At 43.2% G+C, this 17,002-nt stretch overlaps 1 protein-coding gene across 5 annotated transcripts in view; it reads left to right on the top strand.

Annotated features, from left to right (window-relative positions):
- The window catches only part of CFAP221 (cilia and flagella associated protein 221), a 113,901-nt gene that overhangs the window by 88,495 nt on the left and 8,404 nt on the right, over window positions 1–17,002 (top strand). For all 5 annotated transcript variants that reach the window (XM_015109927.3, XM_015109923.3, XM_028830641.2 and 2 more), the window contains 3 exons: window positions 5,823–5,981; window positions 7,365–7,456; window positions 14,517–14,609. In XM_015109927.3, coding sequence (XP_014965413.2) covers window positions 5,823–5,981; window positions 7,365–7,456; window positions 14,517–14,609 — 344 coding nt within the window. The remainder of the gene's footprint in view (window positions 1–5,822; window positions 5,982–7,364; window positions 7,457–14,516; window positions 14,610–17,002) is intronic.

The following is a 17,002-nucleotide window of genomic DNA, read 5'->3' as shown; positions in this document are numbered from 1 at the left end:
AAACCTGGCTGGGTGCAGTGGCTCAATGCCTGTAATCCCAGCACTTTGGGAGGCCAAGGCGGGTGGATTACAAGGTTAGGAGATTGAGACCATCCTGGCTAACACGGTGAAACCCCATCTCTACTAAAAATACAAAATTAACTGGGCATGGTGGCGGGCGCCTATAGTCCCAGCTACTCAGGAGGCTGAGGCAGGAGAATGGCGTGAATCCTGGAGGTGGAGCTTGCAGTGAGCCGAGATCACGCCACTGCACTCCAGCCTGGGTGACAGAGCAAGACTCCGTCTCAAAAAAAAAAACAAAAAAAAACAAAAAAAAACTAATAACTCATTTTAAATAGTGGGTTAAAACTTGAATAGACATTTCTCCAAAGAAGACTTATAAATGGCCAACAGCTATATGAAAAAACTGCTCACCACTAATCATCAGAAAAAAAATCAAAACCATAATGAGATATTACCTAACATCTGTTAAGAAGGCTATTGCCAAAAAAATAAAACACAGTAAGTGTTAAGGAAGTTGTAGAGAAAGTGGAATCCTTACACACTGTTGGTAGAAATCCAAAATGGTACATCCACTGTAGAAAATAGTATGGAGGTTCCTCAAAAAATTAAATATAGAACTGCCATATGATCCAGCAATCAGCTGGGTGTGGTGGCACATGCCTATAGTCCTAGCTACTTGGGAGGCTGAGGCAGGAGGACCCCTTGAGCCCAGGAGTTCAAGCCTGCAGTGAACTGTGATTTCACCACTGCACTCCTGCCTGGGCAACAGAGTGAGACCCTGTCTCAAATAATAATAATAATAACAGTAATAATAATAATGTGAACCAACAATCCCACTTCTGGATATGTTTCCAGAAGTATTAAAATCAGGGCTAGGCATGGTGGTTCATGCCTGTACTCTCAACACTTGGGAGGATAAGGCAGGAGGATCACTTGAGCCCAGGAGTTTGAGACCAGCCTAGGCAACATAACAACACCCTATTTCTACAAAAAAATTAGTGAGGCGTGATGGCAGAAGCCTGTAGTCCCAGCTATTTGGGAGGCTGAGGCGAGAGGATCGTTCGAGCCCAGGAGGTCAAGGTTGCAGTGAGCCATGATGGTGCCACTGCACTCCAGCCTGGGTGACAGAACAAGACCCTGTTTCAAAAAATAGAGAGAAAGAAATCAGAATATCAAAGAGATACTAACACTCCTGTGTTCATTGCAGCACTATTCACAATAGCTAAGATATGAAAACAATCTAAAAATCTATCAACAGATGAATGGAATAAAAAAAGTGGCATATTCAGACAGTGGAATACTATTCAGCCTTTAAAAAAGAAAGAAATTCTGTAATACGCAAAACAGCATTGATAAACCTTGAGGACATTATGCCAAGCTAAATAAGCCAGTCACAGAAAGACAAATATGAGATGTTGATAATAGCCAGATTGACAGAATCAAAGAGTGAATGGTGGTTATCAGAGGCCAAGAGAGGGGAAAATGGGGAGTTACCAGGCAACAGCATAAAGTTGCAGTCAAGAAAGATAAATCCGCTCTCACAATCTGCAGTACAACATCGCACTTAGAGCCAATAATGCACATTTAAAAATTTGTTAAAAGGGTAGTTCTCATGCTAAGTGTTGTTACCACAATACAATAAATAATTTTTTAAAAAATTATCAGAACTCAATAATAAGCAAGCAAACAATCCAATTTTTAAATGGGCAAAAGATTTGAACAGATTCTTCACCAAAGAAGATATACAGATGGCAAATACGCACACAAAAAGATGCACAGAATAATGCATCATTAACAACGCAAATTAAAATGGCAATGAGCTCTCTCTGTTAGAACACCTACAATTTGAAAAACTGCTGGTGGGAATGTAAAATGGTACAAGTACTTTGGAAAACTGTTTGGCAGTTTCTTACAAAGTTAGTAGTTAACATACACCCACCATATGTCCAACTATTCCATTCCTAGCTATTCACCCGAGATAAATGGAAGCATTAAACTTGTGCAAGAATATTCATAGCAGATTTCCAGTGCTCCCCAAACTGGAAAATAAGTGTCCATTAGCAGGTTAACAGATAAACAAATTGTGGCATAACCATACAGTTGAATACTCCTCAGTAATAGAAATGAATGAGCTCTTCATGTATATAAAAATGTGAATGATTCTCAAAGTAATTATCTTGGGTAAAAGAAATCAGACAAAAAAGATTACATGCTGTTTTGTTCAATTTAGATAAAAGTCTAGAATATCTAAAGTAATCTACAGAGACAGAAAGATTGGTGGCTGCCTGTAGATGGGTTGGGTGCATAGGTGTGGAGGGGCAGGAAGTGAGGATGGGGGAATGATGAGGGGCATGAAATAACTCTTGGGGGTGATGGAAATGTTCATTATGTTTATGACGGCAATGGTTTTGCAGGTGTAACAAGTGTTAAAACATATCAAACTATGTAATTTAAATATGTGTCATTTATTGTACATCAACTATATATCAGTACAGCAGTAAAAGTAAGAATTAGGAGACCCTAAGGAAAGAAAGGAAACACTGTAGTGGTTACAACTGGTGAAGCATTATAGTGAAGTCTTGGGCTGATCTCTGGGCATTCAGCCTGGAGGAGGGAGGGTAAAGGGCTCTGAGAAAGAGGTGTCTAGGAAAGGGTAGGCTCCAAGCACTAACAGTGCAATTGAGTGTCTGGAACACTCAAGGATTGTATAAAGGCACATCAAGAAAAGAAGAAGCAATTATAATCTACAAGAGGGGAAATCAACTGAATATCAGTATGTGCTCAAAATAGGAAACCAAACTAAAATTTGACATGATTTTTAAGAGCTGATGGAAAATCTAAAAATATAATACATTTGGCCATGATATCAGAACTCTTCTTTAATGGTGGCCCGCAGGTCATGATATTGAACCTTTAGCCAAAATATAAATAAGTAAATAAGCCAAACCCGTAATCCAAGCCTCGACTTGGCCTGGCAGAGAAACATATTTACATAGTTGAGAGAAAGTAAATACTACTTATTAGTTTTCAACTTTTAGAGACAGCCTATGAGCAAAGCATGAGGGTCTGGCTGTAGTTCTGGAAGGCAAATGTTAAGGATCTCAACAATATCAAAGGAAAATTGCGAAAGCAAGAAAATAAGGTACAGGAAAGCAGAAGAATGATGTTTTCATTTCACCTGAAGGGGAGTTGAAATACTCAACTAAAGATGATGAACAAGAAATAGGGGTATGTGTGTATCATTTCAAGTCACAATGGTGACCAACGGCAGAATAAGGCAACCTTCAAAACAGGAAAGGAGAAGTTTGGAAGGGGCATTTGTGTACATAAGCAAAGTCCTTGTCTTGCATAGTAATGAGTCAGTAGATACTGCCTGAGGTTGACAATCAAGAAATGGAAGAATAAGCATGATGTTTAGAGTTAGGGTGGTGACCACTAGAGTCACAAAAGCCAGAAACACGGGAAAGAAGCAGCCTCTGGGATGTGGGCCTGGTAACAAGAAGGGCCAGCGGAAGACCACTGCTTTTCCTCACAAATCCTTGCAGCCGAGGTGAGTTGCTACCATATGCATGCGTTAGTTTAGGAAAATTAAAATTAAAGGCATCATGGGGTGACCACTCAGACCAGTTACGCTGGTAGCAATGGGGATCTGAAGGATGACAACTACGGGAGACAGTGCCATTGCCATTTCCAAAAAGACTGCGTTCATGACGCTTGGCCCAAGGCAGAGAGAGCCAGCCACATGGCAGCTTCACATGTCCTCAGTCAACCAGGGTAGAAGACACTCCTGAAGGCCACACAGGGCATTTCCCCTCCCCTGGTGTTGTAAACCTTTACCCTCACACTATCCCCATAGGGTGGGCCCAGCCCCACTCCCCATCACACTGCCTCCCTAAATCCCACCTCAACCACAAGTGCTTACCAAGGTGTATGCTTTTTTCCACATTACTGTGGGCATCTCAGACCCCCTCAGTGGCCATCGTTGCCTCCCTGCCCTCCCCACTCCTTTATATGCAGGAGTTCAGTCCAGAGCCCTCTCCCTACCTTTGCCCCAGGCCCTCATCCTGGCCCTCAAGTGGCTCGGCAGCCTCTGCACTAACGCTTACCGCCTTTCCAGCCTTCTTGACTCACCACCGCTGGGCCCTCCCCCACCTTGCCTCTGGATGCTGGAATGCGTTCAGGTCTAGCTGCATGTCATTTAAGTTTGGGGGGACATTTGTTTCTTGGCAGTGAGATTGAATTTCCATAGGCTAAGTGGTTTTGTGGGGTTTTTTAACTTGTTTAAAAAAGTCAGACAAACAACAGAATCTCAGTGTAGTGGTTCTTAAACATCAAACATCTGAAATTAGACAGCTGGCGGGGGTGCTATGTTGCTGTTTGGAACAAGAATAGGGTTCTTGTTGCACGAGCCTCTGAGAGAACAGTAAAAGGCTCTGTATTTTAGTATTTTGATATAATTGCTCTGTGCCTCCATTAGTTCTGCTGGAAAATTAATAAAAAACAGGATCTCCCTTAAAACCAGATACTACTTCCAAATGGAGCCTTCCTGAATTAAACACATTACCAAAACAATGTTAAATGTTGACATTTCCTGATACATCAAATGTCATCCTCTTTTTTGTCATCTCTTTAAAGTAGCTTTTAAAAGCCTATTTTTGTTTTCAAAACCAGAGCTCATTTGCTTTTTTAAACCAGTTTGCTCATTTAATAACTCCCTAATTCATCAGCATTAGAAACAAATATTCAAAGCTGTTTTAAGCTGTGATTTCATGTGAGTTTAGTAAACCCATATGGTATGTAATGAAGCTCTTAAGCCTTAAAAGTGACGTTTATGAATGACTATGATTTTTTAAACGCTGCTGGCTTGAAGACACCTCTGCTCTCCTGCTTCTTTTCCAGAGAAGCTGACGTGGAGTCACAGAGTGCTAGTGCTAGTGGGAGCCACAGACAGCATTAGCTGATGCCTGTCCTATCCCTGGCTTAATGCTCATCATCACTGGCCATCAGAGAAATGCAAATCAAAACCACAATGAGATACCATCTCACACCAGTTAGAATGGCGATCATTCAAAAGTCAGGAAACAACAGGTGCTGGAGAGGATGTGGAGAAATAGGAACACTTCTACACTGTTGGTGGGACTGTAAACTAGTTCAACCATTATGGAAAACAGTATGGCGATTCCTCAAGGATCTAGAACTAGAAGTACCATATGACCCAGCCATCCCATTACTGGGTATATACCCAAAGGATTATAAATCATGCTGCTATAAAGACACATGCACACGTATGTTCATTGTGGCACTATTCACAATAGCAAAGACTTGGAATCAACCCAAATGTCCATCAGTGACAGACTGGATTAAGACAATGTGGCACATATACACCATGGAATACTATGCAGCCATAAAAAAGGATGAGTTTGTGTCCTTTGTAGGGACATGGATGCAGCTGGAAACCATCATTCTCAGCAAACTATCGCAAGAACAGAAAACCAAACACCGCATGTTCTCACTCATAGGTGGGAACTGAACAATGAGATCACTTGGACTCGGGAAGGGGAACATCACACACCGGGGCCTATTGTGGGGAGGGGGGAGGGGGGAGGGATTGCATTGGGAGTTATACCTGATGTAAAGGACGAGTTGATGGGTGCAGCACATCAACATGGCACAAGTATACATATGTAACAAACCTGCACGTTATGCACATGTATCCTGGAACTTAAAGTATAATGATAATAAAAAAATAAAAGAAAAGAAAAAGAAAAAAAAAAGAAACTGATAAACAAAAAAGAATATTTTTTCCCTGTCTTTGGCAGAATCCCAACCCAGGATTATTTGCTGTAATGCATCCTCTGACCTACGCAGAAACGTCAATAGATTACCATCTATGCTCTCACCCGAAGTACAAAATCACCAAAGAGTCCCACCACGGGTCCAGCATTCCTGTCACCCAAAAGCAGTTTCTCCATCACACGGTAATGTCGTCACCAGGCTCACTGGCAGAGTGGCCCTGGGCTGCAGGGAGGGGCAGGGGACGAGGACAGGGTCACAGCTGGAATTGAGACAAAGAAGGTTTGCTGCCACAGCTGCAGAGCAAGAATGGTAACACCGCCCCCATACCGCCAACCCTAAAGGGGTACAGGTGGTGACCCTGCACCGCCTTGTCCTGACCACACCTGCCTCTCGGGCTGCCTGCTGCCCTTTGTCAACATTCCTTTGGAAGGCTGTACCTAACGTTCATGTGTTCGTATTTCAATCATGTAAAAACGGCCATATAGTATGCGCAAACCCTTGGTCTGACCTCCTCTCTCTTTGACCCCAAGTATAGAAACCAGAATGGACAAGGTGGTGGTGTGACACATGCAAAGAAGTGGCCCCAAGGAATTACTTCCCCCACAGGGAACCACCCTGACCTGAATATCCCCCGACACCCCTTAAGGGTAATCCACAGGCCCTTCAAACTCAATCAACCCTTAACTCAGATTATGATCTCTCTCCCCACTTCTACCAGCCAAGCCACACCCTAAACTGCCTCCTCTTCCTGTGTCACCTACTTGCCTTTCTGTTTTATGGACTTTGTGCAGTTACCTATGAGATTCTTTCCCTCCTCCCACATTCCCCTCATCTCACCACCCCGGGGGGCCACCAGTGTGCCACTGACACAGCAAACAGATTTGCAGACCTCCCTCTAGTCTAGCCTGTGGCCCACTGCTGCTGCAGTCCGCCTTCCCTTCGCAGAAATCTTTCTTTCTCCCAAGGAACTTTTCTAGGCACAAGTTGATCCTGTCATTTCCTGCTCAAAAGCCTTCCGTGGGCCCCACTGCCTGCAGGAGGAGCTCCAAGCTCATTAGCTTGGCCCACAGTGCCCCTGTGACCTGCCTGGCTCTCCAGCCAGATTCCCTTCTGTCTCTATCATGCACCCTGCACTCAGCCCAGCCGGGGTCTCCTTGCAGCGCTCTCCTCCCACGTGGTGCGCATGTGCAGCTCTCCCGCCTGGAGTGCCACTGGATGAACTGCCTTCCTCTCCGAGTGTTGCATTAGCATCACATTCACAACAAACAAAACAGATTCTAAGGCCGCAGCTGCCCTCCATCCCGAGGACATGTTGCTTGTACAAGTGCCTAATGGGAAGCAAACCTCACCTTTGTCTCTAATTCTGTGTTGCATTGTTTAATGTGCTTTGCTGAAGCAATTGCCTTTTTGCTTCAGAAAAATCCAAACTGAATGAAATTACAGATTTTGCTGCTTAGCCTTTTAAGACTGAAAAAAGAGTTGAATAAAACAAAAGTCCTTCCGAAACGTTACCTCACCAAACAGTTGCTTCCCATGTAGCACCCGTGTGCTGACTTTCCTTACAGGACATTATTCCTGGAATAATGCACTGGAAAAGCTTCCAGTCCCTGGTTCTCTCCTGCCTGCCGGACCCCTCCAAGGTGGAGACCACAAAGAGGTAAGCACTTCTCATCTGTTTGTTCACAAGCATGTGTGCCCCACGGATTACAGAGGCAATGATCCCCAAGAGTTAAATGCCAATAATAGGCCAAACCATACTTTTAAAGCATGAGAGAAGTTTGCTAGTCAGAGAAATTTGATGATGTGTAATTGATTTTCATATTTTGAATTTATCTTAATCAAGATACACTTTTTTGAAAAGTAATGCCCTAGGTGACAAATTGGCAATGCTTGAGTACAAGTAGACAACCATTCCATATAATTTAACTGACATATTCATGGTCAATCTTTTTAAAATTCATAAATTGCTGCCTGGGCAACAGAGAGAGACTCCATCTCAAAACAAAAAAAGGGGGAAAAATCATAAATTGCCAAGATTAGCCTTCCTCACTCCCTGTATCCAGTTTCAAAGAATCCACAGCCCTCTTGTGCCACAGGCTGGCATTCACTGTGAGACCATGGCAATCCCCACACAGAAAACAGCCTACAATGCGTAGATCAGAATATTGTTGAATGATGAAAGAAGAAACTTAGAGTGACTACATTTTTGCTAATTTGCTTATTTAATAGCTCTTCAAAACCGTAAGATATCAAACAAGTAGCCTCGTGCCTTTTCGTTAGACTCTCTCTGCCTGGCCAATCGCTCACTCCTGAGCCTTTGGATTTGCTTCTTTAGTCCACTGTCCTTATAAATACGGCTAAATGAGTAATTGATGAACAGACGTGACTAGTGTCCCAAAATGATTATCATCAGCTGTCAAAGTCCCAATCTTCTGATCCAAAATGAGGCCCACCCCAAGGTGGCAGAGCCCCGGCATGGCCCCGAGAGTGGCCAAGAAACCTGAGCTCTGCCACCAGCCAAGATCAGTAGGTGATCTTTACACACACCCCAGCTCCCACTCAGGTCACCTGGATCCTCTGACTCAGAAGCTCACCAGGGAGCTACATGAGCCCCAGGAGCCATGTGACCTCAGCCACACCCCTTGGCCAACTCTCTGGGCCCAGTCCTCTTGTCAGTAAGACAAGGGGATTGGTCTTGTTGCAAAGGCCCTTCTCAGCATTGACATTTTAATTTCAGTAAGAGTGCCAGAGCTCACCCAATGTGCAGCCGTCCATGTACACTACACATCCACCCACGCCTCCCCAGGTATTTGAGGAGATAGTCGGAATCTGGGTTGTGACCCCAGAACACTGAATTTGACTTCCTTCTTCATCGTCTTCATTGAAGGGCTTCATTGGTAAGCTCTTCCTGAACTAAGCCAAATGCAGCCATAGGTCATGTACGTCAGGGCTTTCCCATGTGCTGTCCCCTAAGGGTTACTTCCTTAGGGCTTCTCTACTCCTCTCCTTTGCCTGAAGATTAGCAGGCGGTAAACAAAAAGCACCCAGCATAGGATTTGGGACATGGCAGGAACTAAAAACTATGTTTCTTTCCAATTATTATACTTCATCCATTCCTCATCCACCCTATTGCCATCTCAAAATCAGCATCCTTGTTCTATGTTTTTAGCATATTTCTAGAATGTCAGATCTCCAGAGCTGGTGGGAACAATGGCATCGAAGAGAGAAGGAAAGCTTTGGCATGGGAGAGACCTGCCTCCATTGTACGCTGGATGTATCACCAGCTCTGTCCTTGGGCGAGCTACGTATTAATGAAGCCCTTGGAGCAATAATCTCCTCCTCTCTGAGACAGAGGCAGTGACGGCATCCTCACATTTGTGTGTGTGAGGATAAAAGTGCAATGATCTTGTGAAGCATCTAGCATCATGCCTGGTACATTCTTAGTAACTCTTCTCTCGCTTCTACCCTCCTTCCCCGCCCACTAAGTGTCGCAGTCACTCCATCGCCACCAGATGGCGATGGTCCGTCACCACATTGACAGACTGCCTCATTTTGCTGCGGGTGAGGATGCTTCAGATCTGACCGCTGCAGTCAGTAAACAGGGTTTGGGGTGCTGTGAGGAGACTGAATAACAAAAATGAAGAATGGTGAGAAGTAGCGACCCGCTGACCGTGTCCACCCGTTGTCAGCATGTGCGGTTCTTAAGAATCAAGAAAAAGCATCCTATTTTCTTTCCAAAGCAGTGTCCTTGGAAAAAAATCTCCCAAGGCCGTTCTTTCAACAAGCAGTGAGAATGCAGTTACCTTGGGCTTGAATAACCATGAATTAAACATGAACTCTCCATGAATTAAAGAAAACTCTCGAACCATGAGTTGTTACTTTCAGCTTATGTGCCTGAGTGCTCTGTTGGGCCAGTTTGTTTCAAAATAAACTGCAGTTGCATAACAGCTCATAAAATCAAGAGAGGATTCTGTATCTCCTTAGCGTGGATTTCCACAGGATGTAAGACTCTAGGTCATGTTTTATTTCTGAAAACAGATACAAAATAAGAAGTGTAATTCCTTTTTTAAGTTCTGTCTTAGTTTGTTTGGGCAGCTACAATAAAATACCATAGATGTAATTTATGAACAACTGAAATTTATTTCTGGAGACTGGGAAGTCCAAGATCAAGGCGCCAGTAGACTTGGTGTCTGGTGAGGGCCAGCTTCCTGGTTCAGACATTGTTGTCTTCTCACTGTGTCCAAACATGGCAGAAAGGGGAAGGGAGCTCTCAGTGCCTTTTTTTTTTTTTTAAAGATGAGATATCACTCTCTTCCATGCTGGAGCGCAGTGGCGTGATCATAGCTCGCTGCAGCTTCAAACTCCTGGGCTCAAGTGATTCTCCTCCCTCATCCTCCCAAGTAGCTGGGATTATAGGTGTGCATCACCATGCTCAGTCAATTTTATTTATTTATTGTAGAGACAGAGTTTTGCTACATTGCCCAGGCTGGTGTTGAACTCCTGGCCTCAAGCAATCCTCCCACCTCAGCCTCCCAAAGTGCTGGGATTACAGAAGTGGAGCCACTACACCCAGCGTCTCAGGCCTCTTTTATAGGCACTAATCCTATTCATGAGGGCTCCATTCTTATGACCTAACCCACCTCCCAAAGGCTCCATCTCCAAATACCATCACACTGGGGGTTAAGTTCTTATTATTTTTAAGGTAAATAGGGATAGGGTCTTGCTATGTTGCCTGGGCTGTTACTCCTGGCCTCAAGTGATCCTCCCACCCCGGCCTCCCAAAGTGTTGGGATTACAGGTGTGAGCCACTGTACCTGGTCTGGGAGTTACCTTCAACATGAATTTGGGGACAACACAAAATTCAGTCCATTGCAACTTCCTACTTATCCATTAATGATATTCCAACTTTGCAACCATTTTACTTGAATAAATTAACTCCTATTACTTATGAGGTTTGCCTTGTATCTTTTGCCCCTGACAACTGTTTGTTGTTAAACCATGCAATATAGTTATTTAGTGTTTATTTATTCCAAGTTATTGTTGTATTTGTAATAATTGAAGCAGCTCATTTATTTCTTTACTCTTCAGTAAATTCAGAGATAACTTGTTAAGTCTCTTTGGACTTCCATAAAATCTGAGAGTCAGTGACAACTGAAGAAATTATCTAATCCAATAGTTCCCAGACTTTCTGATTTCATAGATGAGCGAAATGTCCAGAAGAACTTTGGGAACTGTCTTGGCAATGTCAGGGTTTTACTTTGTCAAGTAAGGACATTAATTTTTTTTTTTTTAATAGAGTCTCACTCTGTCACCCAGCCTGGAGTGCAGTGGCATGATCTCAGCTCACTGCAACCTTTGCCTCCTGGGTTCAAGTGATTCTCTGCTTCAGCCTCCTGAGTAGCTAGGACTACAGGCGTGGGCCACCACACCCAGCTAAGTTTTTGTGTTTTTAGTAGAGACAGGGTTTCACCATGTTGGCCAGGTTTGTCTCGAACTCCTGACCTCAAGCAATCCACCCACCTCGGCCTCCCAAAGTGCTGGGGTTACAGGCATGAGCCACCGTGCCCGGCCAGGACATTAAAATTAAACAAAGCAACAGCCAGACACATTGGCTTATGCCTATAATCCCGGCACTTTGGGAGGCCAAGGCAGGAGGATCACTTGAGGTCAGGAGTTCAAGACCAGCCTGGGCAACATGGTGAAACCTCGTCTCTACTAAAAATACAAAAATGAGCTAGGTGTGGTGGTGGGCACCTGTAATCCCAGCTACTCAGGAGGCTAAGGCAGGAGAATCGCTTCAACCCAGGAGGCAGAGGTTGCAGTTAACCAATATTATGCCACTGCACTCCAGCCTAGGCAACAGAGCGAGACTCTTATCTTAAAAGAAAATAAACAAAAATTAAAAAAATAAATAAAACAAAGCAAAACAAATTTTAAAAAGGCCCAACCACCATCTACTGTCATCACCATTTCAATTTTAAATGAATATATTTCACACACACAAAAAAGTGAGAGGAACATGGTCTCAGAATTTACAAATTGGGTAAGTTTTGCTTCATGAAAAGCCGTTGGTTGTTGCCATTCCATTGTCCTAGACCAACCTGGTCCCTGGCGAGTGGCCCAGACCCTGAACTTCTCAGTCCCTCTTCTTAGTGGGAATTCTCTCTGACTATACATGTTCTAAAGTAAAGTTTTGGTAGAATTTTCTAATAGAACCTGGATTCTTTATCATGAAGTCAGTTACTACCAGGGCTAACCTCTGTGTCTCCGGGCCCAGATTCCTTTTGGTGGGAAATGGAATTAAAGACCAAAATCTGGGTGCTATGTATACACATCGCTTCTGGGGTGGGGTGGGGTTTGCTTCTTGGCCTGTTCAGCAGACAAAGTCAGAGATACACACAAACACACACACACAATGTACACACAAAGATACATGCAGCATACATATATATGTAATGTGTGTGCATATAAACACACATATATTCATACATATCCATATTTTAGAAATCATGAATTCACACCAATGCCTACAGTTCCAGTCTGTATCCATAGAGTTATTGCTTGCTTTCCACCATTCCATATTTGTATCTCCCTTCTTCCGCTGTGAGAACCCTGGCTTCTAATACATTGACTAATTTTATAATACATCAAAAATCATTTCAGAATTGCTTGATCCATAACCACCTTAATAAACACGCAAAATAAGTTCAGATTTGTTTCCAGATCCCCCCGGCCCCCTCCCACCCAAGTCTATGGGTATGTAATCAAATCACTTGTAGTAAGTTACTTGGGTGATTTCTTTTTCTTTTCTGTTTCTTTTCTCATTCCTTTAGCTCTCTCTCTCTCTCTCTCTCTCTCTCTCTGTCTCTCTCTCTCTCTGTCTCTGTCTCTGTCTCTCTGTCTGTCTTTCTTTCCTTCCAACGTGGTTATGGAATTTCTGTGAAATACTGTGATTTGTTTCAGTTTGCTTTCAGTCTTTGTCTTTTATTTCGCTTTCTTACTGATTTAATTTTGTTTTTTCAATATGTTGAACATTAACATGTTTTCCAAACTCAAAACTACACTAAAGGCATATTCAGGGAAGTGTCACTCCCTCGAATCTCCCTCCAGCCCCTGGCAGGTAGCCAGCGTGTTCTTCTAACGTATCCTTCCTGTGTTTCTCTTTATACTGGTAAGCAGAATATATATATTTTTCTTATTTTCCCTTCTGTCTTACACAAAAAGTGGCATTCTAGATATGCTTTTCTGCATTTGTTTTTTTTTCACTTAATATCTCCAGAAAGTCACTCTATATCAGCTCACAGATGCTTTCTTCATTCTTTTCCCATTAGTCAAAACCATGGTGCTATAATTTTTTTTTCAGTCCGTCTTCATACTTGGCAAGCGGGTGCATTTTTGCACAATAACAAAACAAAGATAAGAATATTATTTCAAAGACATATGTGCTCACACAAAGGAGCCATCAGTGAATCCCTGCTTTCCATTCCTGCCTCCTGCCCTACCTTCAGCTTCAGCCTTTCCAGCATCTGTGAGGAGGTCTGTTTCCTTCCGAGCGGGCTCCAGGCTCTGTCATTCTTTGCTGTTTTTCATGAGACAGCATTCTCCAGGCTTCTAGAAATTTATTCCAGAAAATGATTGAAAACTTGTATCCATTGATGTCTTTTCTCCTGTTCTCTTGGCAGTTGTGTGTTCGGTTTTTATTCCTTCTATATCATCTGAAGTGTGTGTATGGAAGGAGTCGAGATCCCCAAAAAGTGCTCATTCCATCTTGAAACAAAGGGCTGCTGCCAAGTTTAAAAGAACAATGTATTTTCCACCCTATCTCAATTCCTTTAACATTCTCAATACCCAGGAATTTTTATATAAAGCTCTAAAGTTATAATACTAAATAATACACAAGGAGGAGGAGAGGAAGATATGAAATGGAATAGAATGTCTAAGAAGGAGTATAAAGGTGGAGGGAAAATACTAGGACCAAAAGTAAACTACCTGTATTAGCCTGTTTTCTCATTGCTATAAAGAAATACCTGAAACTGAGTAATTTATAAAGAAAAGAGGTTTCATTGGCTCCGGGTTCCATAAGCTGTACAGGAAGCAGGACGGCTTCTGCTCGGCTTCTGGGGAGGCCGCAGGAAACTTACAATCATGGCGGAAGGCAAAGGGGAAGCCAGCACCTCACGTGGCCAGAGCAGGAGGAAGCGTGAGGGGAGGTGACACACACTTTTAAACCACCAGATCTCACTGTAACGCACTCACTCACCATCGTGAGAACAGCACCAAGGGGATGGTGCTAACCCATTCCTGAGAACTCCACCCCCATGATCCAATCACCTCCCACCAGGCTCCACCTCCAACACTGGGGATTACTATTCAACATGAGATTTGGTGGGGACACAGGTCCAAACCGTATCAGTATCTAACTACACTCACCCCAGGAGATAATACAATTTCAGACACTACAAACTGAAAAATTATATTATTCTCTTTTTGAACTCCAGGAAGTGTCTTACTTGGCAATATTCTCCCTGGTTTGCCTGGGGCCTGCATCCCCTGCCTTTGCCTCTGGGAACCATAAATGGCTTTTCAAGAGTGAGGGAGGACAGAGTAGTAGAGGCCTCGCCAGTGGTAAAATAAAAATGCTTTAGAAAATTATGTAAAGACCCCAAGACTTCTAGTATGAGTCTTTATCCTTGACTGCTTGTGTGGTTTCTCCACAGCTGCGATTCCTTCAATTCATTTATGCTTCCGATAGACGTCCCTGCCATCCTTGATGCCTTACCAGAAGAAGACAGACTAGAAACAGTTGAACGGTATTTTTTTTTTTAACCTTCAGCCCCTAATGTGGTCTGTTTTCCAAAAATATGTGAGGTGCTGTGAGGAACTTCAGAAGACCCCACAGTGCCTGAGCTTGCAACTCAAATGAGAAGATAAGGCTAACACCCATCCACACCACCACCTAGATAAGATGTTAAATTCATGGTGGAGAATCGACAGTCTTTAAGCTCTACAACTTCCTGATCTTTAGCAGTTCCAGGAGTTCAAGGGAGAGGAGATCTGAGGTGGTGCCAAATGGCCTTGGAAGGCTTCAGTGGTCACATGGACTTGGGTTAGTATGTGAAAGATAGGTAGGACTTGGATGGGCATAAAGAAATACAAGTCCAGAAGCAAGGCACTTACATTTGATTTTACTGATCAGCACCCAACAGCCAGTAGAAATGGTCTTGAATCTCCTATCCATATGCTCATTTACACCTGATGTCTACAGACAGCAGCAGAGCTGAGAATGGGAAACCTGAGCCAAGCAGAGCCCATGCCCTTGTCCCAGGGCAGCTTTTCCATCATGAGCGCCACAGCATGCAACATTTGCACGTCCAGCTCACACGTGTGTCCAGCTGGCTCACCTGGCATTGCCCCATTTGCAAATGCCTCTAGATCTGAGTCATTACTTCCTCTTTTTTAAAAATATACTTAGCTACTTATTATATCACCACATAATTTTAGGGAGAAAATTAGTAGTTCCATATGTTTTAAAGCAGATACTTTCTACCAGGCAAAAGTAAAATTCATTTAAGATTTCTAGTTTAGTTAACCAACATAGCATAAATTTGTATACAAACTCATCTCTCATTAAAATTAGATTCCATTAGAAGATTATAGAGCACCCAAAATGTTGTATAGAATAGTGTGATGAAGGGGTAGGCTGTGGGTTCAACACCACCCCCCTCACCACCGCCACTCACTCACAGTACACCTTGGGCAACTGACTTCACCTCTCAGTGCCCCAGTGTCCTCATCTTCAAATGGAATGATCCCAGGACCCATCTCATGGGTTGCTATGAAAAGCAGATGAATTAATACATGTCCAATGTTTAGTTCAGTGCCTCACACATAGTAAGGTTTTGATAATTAGCTATACTACCATTAATGACCCTGGTATTCCAAACCCCTAGCCCAGCATCTGACACTTGGTAGGCAAGCAACAGCTCACTTTAGAATGAAGTTGTATCACCCAATAGTAACATTATGAGAAAATAAAAATAAGACAAGATACATGGTTAGATTTCCAAAACATCAGATGAAGACGTATTTATGTCCCAAGAGGTTTTCCTCCTTCCAGTGTTATATCTCAAGTGTGGAAGATGAATAAATGTTTCTGATATTTTTAAATTTTGATTTTTCATGTCTTTGGGGGTATGAAGGAGCATTTGGATCTGCTGCTGTATCTGTGACAGCAGAGTCGGGGTACAGCACAGAGAGGGCCACCAGCCCTGCATGACGAGAGCTCTGGCACATTGGGAAGACTCTTGGTCCCAGAGTTCCTCCCTACCCACTATTTCCTGAACTCCTATTACTGAAGACCCATTCCTTTAGCTTTGTGCTTCGTTTCTATTAAACTACCTCTGGGGAGGGAATATTTTGAGTCTCACTTATAACTCAGTGTAAAATCCCCAGAGCCTTTTTAGAGTTCAGGCTTGAGGGTCAGCGGCAGGAGAGGTGATGGGAATGAGAAGACTCCTGGTCCAGTGGGGAGGTCCTGGAAAACACCAGGAGAGGACAAGTGAAAAGCTGGAAACACAAACAGCCAACTTAGGCTCTTTACCAAAAGCCAGATGCTCCCACGTGCTTCTGTTTGATGGGTGTAAGTACTGGCATGAAACGTCTGGGCTCTGATCACTGTTGAGGCCAAGCACCCAGCCCTGTGCCTGCCTGATCATCCCACTTTTGGCTCTGACTCCTGCGCCGATAGCAGTTACGTGGGATTGCATTGCCTCGAAGCGAGCGCAGGAAGTGTTCTGAAGTATATTTCTGTGGTGAGATGGATGTCTTCATTTTTATTTGAGATGGGGCTCATGAATGAATTGTGCTTATACATAGTCTTTGCTTTCTTACTTCACAAATGAAGCTATCAGTATTTAATTCCTGTCACTTACCAAAACATTATAGAAACTACAGACAGCTCCTGCCTTACATTGGTTTGACTTATGATTTTTCAACTTTACAGTGGTGTGAAAGTGACTCATTCAGTACACTCCTCGACTTATGATGGGATTCTGTTCAGATAAACCCATTGTGCGTTGAAAATATCATGAATCAAAAATGCACTTTCGACTCACGATGTTTTCAACTCATGATGGGTCTAATGGGACCTAACCTCATTATAAGTCAAGGAGTATCCATATTTATCAATATATTTTTCTGACTG

The sequence above is a fragment of the Macaca mulatta genome, chromosome 12 (genome assembly GCF_049350105.2).
Source record: "Macaca mulatta isolate MMU2019108-1 chromosome 12, T2T-MMU8v2.0, whole genome shotgun sequence".
NCBI lineage: Eukaryota > Metazoa > Chordata > Mammalia > Primates > Cercopithecidae > Macaca > Macaca mulatta.
This window is presented reverse-complemented; position numbering and strand designations above follow the sequence as displayed.